This window comes from Sporobolomyces koalae (assembly GCF_050403365.1).
Source record: "Sporobolomyces koalae JCM15063 DNA, S_koalae_JCM15063T_v1_ctg9, whole genome shotgun sequence".
Lineage (NCBI taxonomy): Eukaryota > Fungi > Basidiomycota > Microbotryomycetes > Sporidiobolales > Sporidiobolaceae > Sporobolomyces > Sporobolomyces koalae.
The window spans coordinates 234,800-248,299 of NW_027481762.1; the positions used below are offsets into that span (position 1 = coordinate 234,800).

The window sequence follows — 13,500 nt, forward strand, 5'->3', positions numbered from 1 at the left end:
CTTGGGTCCTGCTCTCCCTCGTCCCGTAAACTCATCTCGGATCTAGGTTTCCAGCTACTTGGGACATATCTTACGAAGCACCGACGCTTCAAGACTTTGCACCCTTACCGAACCGTATCGAATCTGCGTAGCTTATCTGCCGACCCTACCGATGCCTCATCTCGCTGTCGCTAAATGTGAGTTTCGAGTGAAGATTCCACAGTCTCGCTGCAAGGTCCTACATTGACCGCCTGATTCTGCCGTCTGCCTGCTTCCCTTCGACCCGAACCCCCACTTTCCGCCTCATATCTCGCTCGTGCGCTCTCGCCTCGCAGACGGAAAGGACAAAGTTCGTGTCTTCCGGGTTGTGCGGAACGCTGATGGCAAGCACGACGTCGCCGAGTACATCGTCAAGTGTCTAGTCGAAGGGTACGTACTCGTTTCCAATCTGTCAGCTTGATAAGGGTTCCCAAAGACTGAACTTGCATGATTCCTCCTGGATGGTCAGCGAGGTTGAAAAGGCATGGACTGAATCTGACAACTCGAGCATCGTCGCAACCGATTCAATCAAGTGCGTCGCCTGCCTGTCTTCCCTTTTTCTTCTTCCTGGCTGGTGTCACTGTCCGGGGACTCTGGTTAATCCTGGTCTTGTCGGATCACCACAGAAATACTATCAACGTCTTTGCCAAAAAGTCCCCCTACGTTCTCCAACCCGAGACTTTCGCGCTCGAACTAGGTCTGCACTTTGTCAATACCTACGTAAGTCCCTCCCTTTCCTCCCATCGCTCTTTGCCTCGTGTTCCGATTGGCTGATAGTCGACGGTTGAGCTCTAGTCTCACCTGCACCGAGTCTCGGTCGATGTCACTCAATCGAAGTGGTCCCGAATCCCGGTTCGAGGCCAGCCTCACAAGCACTCGTTCGTCAGGAACGGCGAAGAGAAGCGATTCACGTCGGTCGTAGTCGACGCTTCGAAGGGAGTCAAGAACGTCACGGCGACGTGCGAGAGTGGGATCAAGGACCTCCTAGTGCTCAAGTCGACCGGATCTTCGTTCGAGAACGTAAGCCAGTTCCTTTTCCGCTGTTGCGCCCCCTCGATTTGAGCCTCACAAACTTGTTCATCGACCAAACAGTACGTCTTTGACGACTACACGACGTTGAAGCCGGTCGATGATCGAATCTTTTCGACGAGCGTTGAATGCACGTACACGATCCCGATCGCCACGTCGGCACTGACCGTCGAAGCGCTACCGCGCCTCGGTATCGATTTCGAAGGGATCTTTGCCAACGTTGTCGACACGACGCTCGAGATTTTTGCCGAGCACAACTCGGCGAGCGTTCAGGCAACTCTGTACATCATGGGAGAAAAAGTACTCAAGGACAACAAGCATGTCAACAAGGTTCACTACGAATTGCCCAACAAGGTACATCGCAGTTTCTCTTCTTTCTTCGCTGGTAAACATGTTTTGGCGTGAACGCAAGGCTAATCAAGTGTTGGTCGTTTTCAGCACTATATCCCTGCGATCCTTCCCCCGAAACTCGGGTTGAAGAACCTCGAAACCAAAGATGCCGAAGTGTTCACCCCCGTAGATGCTCCTTCTGGACACATCGTCGGAGTCGTGACTCGAGATCCGGTTGGCAAACTCTAGATGCCACCGAGGGATTCCGGCCTGATTCTTCTTTTGGTTTCTGTTGTTCTTTGTTTTTGGGGGGTTCCACGTTTTCGTACTGCTGTTCAGTGTTATCGAACCCAGTTGTCACTCGAGCTTGAGAAGGTATGCAGGCTAGTGGCAATCCGCGGAAGTCCGAAGATCTTGACCTATCTCACCACAAGAACAGCCCTGGTTTCAAAGTGTGTTACAGAAGCCCGTGCTGGACTGCAGTGTAACTCGGTTTGCCAAACAAGCGCGGCGACGTGGCGAGGCTGTAGAAGGTTGAGAGCGACGCGTCGACTGGCTGTGTAAGCCACTAGAAATTACTACACTGCTCTCCTTCTCCTCCCCATCACCCTACCGTACGTTATTCCGTGACCAAAGCCGCGTGTATATTTTGGTGGACTGACCTGTAAGCCGGGAATTCTTGTACAGATGAGGACCTCGACATATCTCGTCGCTGCGCTGGCAGCCGTCGCCTCCGCGTCTGATGTTGCCGACCTCACCAAGGCATCGTTCAAGGACTTTGTGGACCAACCTCTCGGTCTCGTCGAGTTCTTTGCTCCCTGGTGAGTCTGTCTTTCCTTTTCCAACTCGCGGGACACTAGGGGATCGAGAGGGTTTCGGAACCTTTCGACGTGTCAGTTCGTTGCGGCGAATACCTCTCTCGGAGTTCGATAGGCTGCGCGTCGAATGTAACCTCCTGCGAGGTGCATTCTGTGCACTCTTGCCAGTAGCGAAAGGGATTCCCGCAGCGCATCAGCGCGACTCGACGTGCCACACGAGCCGGGATGCACCACGGTGCTGACTGATCTCTTCCTTCCCCTCCTCGCTTTCCTATGATTCAGGTGTGGACACTGCAAAGCACTCGCTCCTCATGTACGTCTGTCTCAACGTGGGCCAAATTAAGTGTAAGAGCAGGGATTGACGAGCTGACCCGGTGGACTCCCCCTCTTGATTTCTAGTACGAAGAAGCTGCGACCATCCTCAAGAAGGACAGCATTCCGATCGCCAAAGTCGACTGCACCGTCGAGACTGAACTTTGCTCTTCGCAAGGCATCAACGGATACCCGTCAGTGTGCCCTCACGCCGCATTCTCGTGACCCTTGTACTGACTGGACCTCTTTATTTCTGGGCTTTGAAACACAGGACACTAAAAGTGTTCCGACGAGGGGAATCCTCAGACTATGGAGGAGCACGAAAGACGGATGGAATCGTTTCCTACATGAAGAAGTGAGTCCCCGTTCATCTCGACAAACTTGCTCTCTCAGTGTGTATGTACTGACTATATGTCATTACGCGATGGAACAGACAAGCACTTCCCGCTGTTTCGGATGTCACGACCGCGAACCACGACGAGTTCAAATCGGCCGACAAGGTCGTCATCATTGCCTACGCCGACGAGTCGGACGAAGCGACCAAGTCGACTTTCAGCAACTTCGCTGACCTTTACCGCGACGACTACCTCTTCGGACTCTCGACTGAGCCCGCCACCGCCGCTGCCGCCAACGTCAAGGCTCCCGCCGTCGTTCTGTACAAGACTTTTGACGAGGGTCGCAACGAGCTCGAAGGCAAGATTACCGAGGATTCGCTCTTCGTGTTTGCCAAGGAACACTCGGTCCCTCTCCTCGATGAGATCTCGCCCGACAACTTTGCCATGTACTCGGAAGCTGGCATCCCGCTTGCGTACATCTTTATCGAGTCGAGCAACCCCAAGCGTGAACAGATTGTCAAAGCCCTCGAACCCGTCGCTCGTGAGCACAAGGGCAACGTCAACTTTGTCTGGATCGACGCCAACAAGGTTAGCAAATTCGCTCTTCCCTTTCCAATAACTTGACGATCCTGACTTGGTGCACGTTTCTGCTATCCCTCAAAATACCAGTTCGCCGACCACGCCAAGTCCCTCAACCTCGGCGAGCCCAAGTGGCCCGCGTTCGCGATTCAAAACATTCAGCAAATGACCAAGTTCCCTCTCGACCAATCCAAGTCGGTCGACCACGACACGGTTGCCGCGTTCGTCAAGGACTTTGTTGCGGGCAAGGTTTCTCCCTCGATCAAAAGTCAGAAAGCCCCGGTTCAGGACGAGCCCGTCTTTGTGCTCGTCGCCGACGAGTTCGAGAAGGTTGTCGCCGAGGACAAGGACCTCCTCGTCGAGTTCTACGCTCCCTGGTGCGGACAGTGAGTAGCCTTTCGATTTTCTGTGATTACGCCACTGTGTAACATGGTGACTGATCCGTGCGGCATGTCTCTTTTTTCGCGCTCAACAGCTGCAAGAAGCTTGCCCCGATCTACACGACGCTCGGTGAACGTTTCGCCAACGTCAAGTCGAAGCTCACGATCGCCAAGTTCGACGCGACCGAGAACGACATTCCTGCATCTGCTGGATTCCGAGTACAAGGATTCCCGACCATCAAGTTCCGCCCGGCCGGTTCGTCCGAATGGATGGACTACTCCGGAGACAGGTCGTTGGATTCGTTCGTCGAGTTCCTCGAGGCCAACGCGACCAAAGATCTCTCGACTGTTGATGAGCCCGAGAAGGAACTCGAGGGTGAGACCAAGGTCGCAAGTGACCGTCACGATGAACTTTAAAGCAGAGGTTTTTCCACCTGTCCCCTTTGACGTGATCTCTCTTTCTGATTCTCTTTCCCCCCTGCCCCACCTATAACCTCTCCCTCTATTCTTCTTTTTAAACATTGCCTCCTACCCTACCACCCCTCCTCATTCTTCGCATTCAATGGAAATTGTTCACCGTACGCAGAGAATCGGTTTCAGATTTGAGAGATCTTGGTTCAAAGGGGTCCCATCCGCTCTTTGACTTCATACACGGAAGCGTTCTCTGGGGTCTGTTTGAGCAATCACTCGATAGGAAGCCAGTATTTGACATAATTTGCAGCCAATTTGACCGGATTGAAAGTACCATGTTGATCGCATGTAGCGCTTCTCATCACGATCACTTGGGAGTCACGATGACGGTACTCGCCAAAGATCCTCCACTCGATTTACCAGATCCGACGAGCCCTACCGAACCGATTGCGCCTGCTTCATTCTTGGCGCATCTACAACAATTCGTAGCTCCACCTTCATCTCTACGTCCCAAATCACCGCGTGAATCGATCTCGAACCCAATTCAAATTGATCGTACGAGATCCACGAGTTCAACTCCTGATGTTGTGGTGGAACCGATCGCGGCAAAGAGTGAACGTCGGGTACGCTCGACGTCGACTCGATCCCCACCACTTTGGCGAGCCGATCAACGTTCACCTCATTTCTCGAAACGACGATCTTCACGACTCGAATCACTCGACGACGCAGGATCGACCAGACCCGAGATTGAGGCGGAAATGGAAAGCGAATCAGGCCGCAGAGCCATGTCTTCGAGTGTAGAACCTGAATTGGTTGACCCTAGCCCGAAGAAGAGGAAAAGACCTGCCAGAACCTACGCCGATCCCTCACAATATTCGGAACTCGGTTCGAACCCTTTAACCGATCATCTCGAACCCAACCTCGATTTGGTTTTGTGTGGGATCAACCCTGGGTTGACTTCGGCTCGACGTTGTGAACACTATGCTTCGCCCACGAACCATTTCTGGAAGTGTCTCGCTGGATCTGGATTCACAGATGGATTGTTGCCTCCTTCGGCGGGTCCAACGTTACCGGAACTGTATGGGATCGGGTTGACAAATCTCGTACCACGTCCTTCGGCAGAGGTAAACCTTGTCTTTCGAGTTTCTTCTTTTTCTTTTCTTTTCGTTTGAGACCCTTGATCACCAGAACGGTTCCCGTTTTTTACAGATGTCGGAACTCTCGACAAAAGAAATGCAAGCCGAGGTTCCAAACTTGTTAAAAAAGATCGTCCATCACAAACCTCGGTATGCAAGCCTATTTCTTTCGGGGATCTAATGACAACTATCGCTGATGATGTTTTGTGAAACTTTTTCTTTGTACGAGTTTAGCGTATTTGCTTTCGTCGGTATGAAGATTTGTGAAATCGTCTTTCGATATCTCGTTTCAATCGATTCAAACGATCAGAAACTGTCGACGACGGATCCCGGAATTGTTGCCGTTCAATCCTCGACTCCTCCAAGTAGTAGGAGGAAGACAACTAGGGAGACGCCCAAGAAGAAACGTAAACCGGCTATGCCCAAAATTCGTTTGGGTTTGCAACCTTTTACAATATCGGTTCCTACAACCGATGCCAAGAACAAAGACGAAGATGACAAGAGTACAACTCGTCAAGGTTCTTCAACAGAATCAAGTAGAACGAAGATTGCGTTCTGGTGTCTCCCTTCGACTTCGGCTCGAGTGGTCGCATATCAATTGACCGACAAGATTCGAATTTTTTCCGAACTCAAACAAGATGTTCAATTGGTCAAACTTGACCAACTCGAATTTCCTCAAGAGACGATCGATTACAGAATGGAAGATCTCAAACTCGATCAAACTACGGTCAAGATTGAGGAAAGAAGAGAGGAAGAACAAGACGACGAGAAAGAGGGGAAATCTTGGCAGGTGACTCTGATTGAATCACCTTCACGACTTGGATCTCGACAGGAAGATGTACCGACTTCAGACGGAATGCAAGGCGCAAAGATCAAGCTCGAGACGGCATGATCTTCTTCAATCTTGGAATTGAGACAGATGAACGAATGCGTTCGAGCACCTAGACACATTGTATTGTCAAGACACAATCTATACTACTACCGAGTGTCTAGGGCGAGTAGAGCTTTCGCGCCTTCCTCCGCTGCGCTCTGCACGAACGCAACCTGCGCAAATTCAATGCCTTGCCGCCTCAAGCTGTCTATCAGGAGGTTCTGATACGCGATCGATTGCCACAAGCCTCCTCCAAGGGACAACATGCTTGCTCGAGTATCCAGCGTAGCGGTTGATACCAATTCGAGAGTTGCCTCGACGAGGGGTTCGATCGCTTCTTCGAGGATCGACAATGCAGTGCACCGTGACTGCTCGTCGACATCAGGGTCTTCAAACCCGTAGCGAAACACGACTCGACATGCGTCCGAGATCCACAATTTGCGTCGAGTTTCGGCTGCCGAAAACGTCGAAAGGTTCGAGGGAGACGGAATCGACGAATGGTCACTGTAGAGTTTGTCGATCATTCCGGCAGGATCGGTTACTTCGAGACGTTCGAGAAGGGCTTCGAAGAGAGGCAGAAGAGGTTCCGGTCGAGTAGTCGGGTCGGACAGTGTTCTACTGTGCTCGAGATCGGCTGCTCGCATGAGATGTCGTATCGCAAGTTTGCCGACGTAGGAGGCTGAACCTTCGTCTCCGATCCTGCATGCTGAAGAGATTAGCTGCGAGCTCGGGGCAGGGATTTCCTCGAGCTTACAAGTATCCCCACCCTCCTCGAACCCCAACGAGCTCGAGCTCACCGCAAATCCTTTTGAACGCTGTTCAGCCCTCGGGAACTTTAATACCGGGACATCTCGCGAACACTGCCGATAGGGACAACGCACCGAGCGAGACAGAGCCTGTTCCGGCGACATGCACTATGGTCGATTCAATCGAGGGTATCGACACGGCCGGGGCAGCGAGAAGGTGTCCATCTTGCAATTACACCAGTACCCATGAGCTCGAAGAAAGAGGAGACATTGATTCGAGAAATCGCAAAAAACGAACCATTTGTGATGCGTAACCGTTTGTCATCGCACTCGAACCCAAAAGCCTTCGAGGCAAGTGGCCTGAAGAGATCGATCTCGCTCGGTCTCAGGATGCCCGCAACGCCGAGCCACACTCGCTTGAACTGCGGGACCTCCGCCGTATCTGCGTTCGCCTCCTGACATCGCAACTGTTGCATCGATGACAACATGTTCTCGCGCGCCTGGCGCGTCGTACGAAGCATGTTCTCGAGGGCGGGTTCAAAACCTACGCTCTTGCTACCGCTTCCATGGTCAGCTCTGTGGGTGCCGTGTTTGCACGAGCGAAACTCACAGGTTGCAAGGACCTCCTTCAGCTGTTCCAGTTTCACCTCGCTTGTTCATCACGACAACCTTGACACTTGTACCTCCGGCATCGACGCACAGGTACAGATCTTGAAGCGTGTCCATGGTTGACGCGAGAGCTGATGAGACAAGGTAAAGGTTGAGTGAATCGTTCCGAACGAAGCAAGCCTGCACGGATCGGATTCGATGTCGCCCGAGACAGCTAGCAGGTACTACTAGCTTGTAAATGAAGGCCCTGTCGCTGGCGAGCAAGTTGAAATATGGTCCCGTGGGTTGGTGTCGGTCCGCCGGTGTGCCGCTCGGCCGAAATTCAAAACCTCGCGCGCGCCGCATGCATGTTCATTTTTAGCGCGTTCGCCGGCACGTCTCAATCTCTTCGCCGTATTCCCCTTCTCTCATCAAACAAGCCCCATCCACAGTCTCGGGCCACACACTCTGTCGATCTCTACTCGTCGTATCGCTAGCACCGTCGCCTAAGGGAATCCACCCCCACTTTCACTTCCGTGCCAGAAGCCCCCGAGAACGCCAGCTATCTGGCTTCGATGGACCAAACCGATGCGGCTGCGATCGTGGCCGAACTGCCTTCGCTACCGGAGAGGAGAGGTTTCATGAAGTTCTGGTCGCACACGACCGTCCAAGTCGCCATGATCTCGCTCGTATGCTTCGGATGCCCCGGTAAGCAGATGTCTCCCCGCTCGGTGATTCTACTGAGAACTGACGGGTTTGTCTACACAGGAATGTTCAATGGTAACCCCTCGTCCGAATCACCTCGCTCGAGCTCGGAACTTTGGCTGAATCTGTTTCTGGGCCTGCGTTATACCAGCTCTCAGCGGGGTTGGAGGCGGCGGACAGGTCGATCCCAAAGTCAACAACAATGGAAACGTTGCTCTCGTAAGCTCGAATGCTGAATGCGTCGCGAGTAAAAGAGCTCACAGCTCGTTGGCTACAGTATTCGACGTTTGCCGTCGTCGGATTCTTCGCGGGACCGCTCATCAACAAGATCGGCGCTCGTTTGGCCCTTGCGCTCGGCGCATCTGGGTACGCGATCTACATGGCCGCGTTGCTCAATTACAACATTCGCGAGACGGGCGGGTTCGTGATTGGTGCAGGCGCGCTGCTCGGCATCTGCGCGGGCCTGCTCTGGACTGCTCAGGGAGCGTTGACTCTGTCATACGCGACTGAAGCGACGAAAGGTCGTCTCTTTGCCATGTTCTGGTGCGCACCCTTTATAGTACTAGTCAACCAAAGATGAGCACTGATGCGGTCGTCGACAATCAGGATGATCTTCAATCTTGGTGGAGTCCTAGGTTCAGCCATTGAGCTCGGTCTCGTATACCATTCAGAGACCAACACGGTTGGAAATGGGGTCTACATCGTGTTCATGACGATCGGAGCAGTTTCGGTCCTCCTACCCGCGCTCCTCGTAAGTCCGACCAAGATGGTGCGGAGCGACGGAACGCGAGTGATCCCTCCGATCCATCCAAGTATGTCTCGCCTCATGAGTGTCTGCTTCAGAGCCTAGCTAATCCTTGTGATTTTCACAGCGGTCAAGAATCAGCTCGTCGGCTTGTACACGATCCTCCGCAACGACTACCTCATCTTGACCCTCTTCCCGTACTTCCTCGCATCCAACTGGATCTACACTTACCAGTTCAATTCGTACAACGGCGTGCAGTTCACGCTGCGCGGACGTGCGCTCAACTCACTGTTGTACTGGAGTGCCAACATTTGCGGAGCGGGCCTGTTTGGATTGGCCATCGACTCGAAGCGACTGAAGCGCACTCGACGAGCTTGGCTTGCATTCGCGTTCATTCTCTCTTTGGGTATGGCGATCTGGGGCTCGACCTACCATTACCAAAGGTGAGTTGGCGTTCCCCAAACAGAGTGCGCCAAGTTGACCTCATCCCACGATCACACACCGCAGGATGTACACCCGTGAGACAGTCTTCAAGCGGATCGACATCAAGGATGCTGGGTATGCTGGTCGAGCAACATTGTACTTTTTCATGGGGGTCTACGATGCTATCTTTCAAAGTGAGCTTCGAAACACCTCTGTCTCACGAGATCTGGCAGCTGATCGTAATTCTCGTACCCGAGCTTAGACTATATCTGTAAGCGCTCCGGGCCAGCGCAATGCTTGCGTCACAAGCTGATGCTGATGTGTTTTGTTCGCGTGCGATCTTGAATCCTCAGACTGGATCATGGGCTCTCTGACCAACTTGCCGGGCAACTTGTCTTACCTCGTCGGGGTAAGTAGGGGGTGAGTGTACTAGCGGAATCGACTCTTGACAGCATTTTGCCTCTCCGCCGACAGTTCTACAAGGGAATCCAATCTGCGGGTGCAGCGGGAGCATACCGAGCCGACAGGTAAGGTCCCTCGCGATGGGATTTAGCGTGCCGCATGGAAAACTAACTCGGCCTGTGTTTGTACAGCAACCTGCAACCCTATATGAGCGAACTGGCAACTTCATGGGGTTTGACAACCGCTGCTCTCGTATTCGCGATCCCGGTTTTGCTCTTCCGAATCGGTGACCGTACGTATTCGAATCGCTCTCGATTGGATCTGGTGTACTTTCTTGACAAATTCACACTTTCACACGTATGCAGACACGGAGGAGGTCGTGATCGACGCCGGACAACAGCCCGAGGTCGACAGTATCGACATCAAGAAGACTGAATCTGCTTGATCGTGAATTCTGGACGGACACTTCCTTCTGAATTCTAGACGGACACTTCCTTGTATTTCTTTTGCTTCCTACTGAGTATCCCTATGTGTCTTGTTCAAGCTATCTCTGCAGGTCCTGGAATTTGACCACTCCGGTTTAAAAGGACATATTTCTCATCAGAAGAATCCCAGCTCGAGTCTGGCCCTGAGCGGTATCGCGATGCCCTACCACCCTACTAGTCTGCCATTGACCTGCAAAAATCTCCACGACAAAGCTGCTCTACCGCTGACTGTGCCCCGCCGAGCTCGGGCGACTTACTCTCCAATGCATCGCACCTTGCGCCCGAGGAAGAGCAGGGCAACCGAGAGTTGGGCCCACTCGCTACCAGATGCGTGCGCATATCCTTATCTGTGCTCGGCAGTGAATGTTGTGTGACGCGAAGTCCGAGAGCCGGCCCTTTCGAGTGCGGAAGCTACGACGCTCGCAACTCAACCTATCGCTTGCGCTTACCCAAGCGATACACTACACGCGGCATCGCGAACGTCTTCCACGCGTCCCAAATAAGGCCGCTCGAAGCTTCTTCAGATAGTAGCGGGAAAAGCGGAACCGTATCAACAAGACCGATCGAGAACTCGACTTAAGCTTCTGAAGAAGCTTCGAGCGGCCCTTATTTGGGACGCGTGGAAGACGTTCGCGAGGCCGCGTGTAGTGTATCGCTTGAGTAACCGCAAGCGATAGGTTGAGTTGCAAGCGTCGTAGCTTCGGCACTTGAAAGGGCCGGCCAAGGGTGGTAAAAGAGAGCAAGAGCGACCCAGAACTGGGCGCCAGTTTCTCGTGTTCACTCAGTGGCTCTGAGGTATGTGTCGGGGTCCGAAGGCGTCTGCGGACTGGGTCTGTGCATGCCCATTGTTCCTTGCGGCCTGAGCAGAATAGGCCTGTGTATGCCCATTGTTGTTGGCCGCCTACGCCAGGGACTCGTGTGTCGCCAACCGCAAACAGACGCGCTCCGTGACGTGAGAGAGAAACGCCGGTTCCCCTTGTTCGCGCTCAGGCCTGCTCTCGCTGCAGACCTTTCTCTGCATTTCCTTCGCGTCTGCTTCTGCTTCCTTCTAGATACTGACTCGGATTCCAACTCAAGGCTTGCTCTGGCAGCGGCTTAAAAGGGTTCTTACACCATGTCTGCCCGAGTGTCCGGCTTTTCTCTCGCGCTGCTGGTCAGCTCGCTTTCATCGATCGCCTGGGGACACATGGTCAGTTGTCTCGTCCTTCTGCTATGGTTTTGATCCAAAAGAGCTGATCGCAGGCCATGAGAACAGTCCATTTGGTGAGTCCGAGGTGACAGCTTTGGGCCATCACTCTCTTGACTGAATCTCCTCGATGACTTGTCAGGCATCCGTCCATGTATGGAGTAGGAGACAATTGGTCCAACGTTGCAGGCAGTCCGGGAGATCCGATTGGACCAGACCTCGCACGCCAGGATGACTGGTGGTTTAGGTAGGGACCGTGGTCTGTATGATAGACCGACATAAATCGCCCAAGTACTGATTGACGGTGTGACCCCCGACACCAGAGGTCCGAGCTATCGAGCACTCAAGCCTCAGAACAACAGCGTCATGTCGCTTCCCGCAGGCGGGACCGTCGATATCGAGATCGCTTGCAAGTGGGTCCTTCTGTCTCGCCAGATTCTTAGCGCTCGAAAATCCTCCTCGAACCCGATCGTCGATCCTGTTGCAGTGTGGCCTTCACTTCGTTTGGAGTCAGCCCTTCGGATCTGACCGATCCTCTGGCTGCCTGTCCCGGCAATTCGGGTGAGTTCCGCACAGTCCTGCCCGCAATCCGCTCTCTTCTCACGCTGATGAGCCGATTTCCCGAGTAGGTGCCTTCCACAGTGGAACGCCAGGAGAAGCGATTGACGAGGACCTGCTGAGCGGCTGCGCACTTGCCATTGCGGATAAAGACGACATTGACAAGGTCGGGTGGGATGACCTAGCAGTATTCAGCGTCCAACATCGCTGCGTAAAAGACCGGATCACCTCGTTCGAGATGCGAGCCGACTACTAATCTTGAGCTCGCATGGACGAATCCGGGATTGACGTTTCTGCTCTCACAGTCCGGAATTGCTGCCGCCTTGTTCTGGCAACAAGTGCATTTGCGGATGGTAAGCAGTCTTGGCTTTCGTTCGTTCATGAGGCGAGCACTGACGCATTTTCCGCGTGAAGGTTCTGGTCAGTACCCGGGTCCAACCTAATCAGCAACGAATCCCTTCAATGACGGTTTATCGCTTTGGAAATCAGGTTGGCAAACAACGGAACCGGCAACTTTTACATGACTGCATTCGACTGCGCTGTGATCCCTGGTCAAACATCGGCGCGAATCCTGCCAGTAGTCGATCCCGTGTTCTGTCCAGCCTCGAACTCGACCTGTACGCCAGCGAAAGGGGCCAAACGACCCCTGTACGCGTACAACTCTCCTTCAAACATTGAATGGCAAGGGAACGACAACAGACCGGGCTACCATCCTTCCTGGAGTTTCTTTGACGGTCCCCAAAACGATATCTTCGATCTTGGCGAGCTGAACCAGTCCTCGTCAGATGCGGTGCTCACGCAAAGTGCAGTATCTACACGAATGCAGTCAAAGTCTAGGCAAGGCGCTCCCTGCTGACTCCACTGATTGATGCTGATCGCTCTTCGAAACTCAGTGCATTTCGAACAACGTCGGCCACGACAAGAACTCGGCTCGTCTCACCAATGCAATCGCGACCGACCTCTACGAACCAGACTTATAGTCCAGACAAGAGTTCGCATGTTGTCAGGATTCCGGAGTTCGACCGAATAAGCTCGAGCCACTCCTCTCTCGCCGCCTCCCTCAGCACCTCGGCTCCATACTCTTCCACCGGTTTCTGCCAGACGACCAAAGACACGACAGCTTCCACTTCATCATCCGGCTCGATGCCACCTCCTGGCCAAGCTTTGAAGCTTGTAGTCCCGACTTTCGATGCCACTTCTATGATGAAACGCCATCGCGAACGCCAGGACAACGATTTACTCGCTCACAACACGCACATGCGGCGGAATATGGTGTCCGATAACCTTCTACGTCAGGCGGGAGTAACATCAAATGGCGGCGCCCGTGCAAACCGTCATGTCTTCTCTCTCTTTATGCTGTGCTCTCTCATTGTCCTTGTCGCATCCTGAAACTCCTTTGAACCGATAACTTCATATTTGCGTGAGACGATGGTGAGTGGAACT

At 53.2% G+C, this 13,500-nt stretch overlaps 6 protein-coding genes across 6 annotated transcripts; 5 read left to right on the top strand and 1 right to left on the bottom strand.

The window, feature by feature from the left end:
- Positions 1–151: 151 nt before the first annotated feature.
- On the top strand, positions 152–1,626 carry JCM15063_002463 (uncharacterized protein; the record flags this gene model as incomplete). Its single annotated transcript, XM_076677563.1, has 7 exons — positions 152–176; positions 315–408; positions 488–550; positions 645–738; positions 814–1,038; positions 1,111–1,401; positions 1,486–1,626. 7 exons carry the CDS (start codon positions 152–154, stop codon positions 1,624–1,626), a joined length of 933 nt encoding a protein of 310 aa, XP_076535261.1.
- Positions 1,627–2,064: 438 nt separating this feature from the next.
- Positions 2,065–4,218, top strand: JCM15063_002464 (uncharacterized protein; the record flags this gene model as incomplete). Its single annotated transcript, XM_076677564.1, has 7 exons — positions 2,065–2,198; positions 2,478–2,508; positions 2,595–2,701; positions 2,779–2,862; positions 2,941–3,430; positions 3,512–3,807; positions 3,897–4,218. 7 exons carry the CDS (start codon positions 2,065–2,067, stop codon positions 4,216–4,218), a joined length of 1,464 nt encoding a protein of 487 aa, XP_076535262.1.
- A 329-nt stretch (positions 4,219–4,547) lies between these two features.
- Positions 4,548–6,240, top strand: JCM15063_002465 (mismatch-specific DNA-glycosylase; the record flags this gene model as incomplete). The annotated part of the gene is made up of 3 exons (XM_076677565.1): positions 4,548–5,336; positions 5,422–5,498; positions 5,583–6,240. 3 exons carry the CDS (start codon positions 4,548–4,550, stop codon positions 6,238–6,240), a joined length of 1,524 nt encoding a protein of 507 aa, XP_076535263.1.
- Positions 6,241–6,326: 86 nt separating this feature from the next.
- Positions 6,327–7,691, bottom strand: JCM15063_002466 (uncharacterized protein; the record flags this gene model as incomplete). Its single annotated transcript, XM_076677566.1, has 5 exons — positions 6,327–6,918; positions 6,974–7,034; positions 7,101–7,190; positions 7,264–7,520; positions 7,576–7,691. 5 exons carry the CDS (start codon positions 7,689–7,691, stop codon positions 6,327–6,329), a joined length of 1,116 nt encoding a protein of 371 aa, XP_076535264.1.
- A 437-nt stretch (positions 7,692–8,128) lies between these two features.
- On the top strand, positions 8,129–10,273 carry JCM15063_002467 (uncharacterized protein; the record flags this gene model as incomplete). Its single annotated transcript, XM_076677567.1, has 12 exons — positions 8,129–8,261; positions 8,322–8,333; positions 8,410–8,477; positions 8,536–8,801; positions 8,865–9,070; positions 9,131–9,446; positions 9,511–9,620; positions 9,689–9,697; positions 9,780–9,835; positions 9,901–9,953; positions 10,020–10,120; positions 10,194–10,273. 12 exons carry the CDS (start codon positions 8,129–8,131, stop codon positions 10,271–10,273), a joined length of 1,410 nt encoding a protein of 469 aa, XP_076535265.1.
- Positions 10,274–11,499: 1,226 nt separating this feature from the next.
- Positions 11,500–13,037, top strand: JCM15063_002468 (uncharacterized protein; the record flags this gene model as incomplete). The annotated part of the gene is made up of 10 exons (XM_076677568.1): positions 11,500–11,502; positions 11,569–11,576; positions 11,642–11,746; positions 11,823–11,912; positions 11,987–12,060; positions 12,129–12,297; positions 12,363–12,410; positions 12,472–12,477; positions 12,547–12,865; positions 12,951–13,037. The coding sequence occupies 10 exons, from the start codon at positions 11,500–11,502 to the stop codon at positions 13,035–13,037; spliced, it is 909 nt and encodes a 302-aa protein (XP_076535266.1).
- Positions 13,038–13,500: the final 463 nt, after the last annotated feature.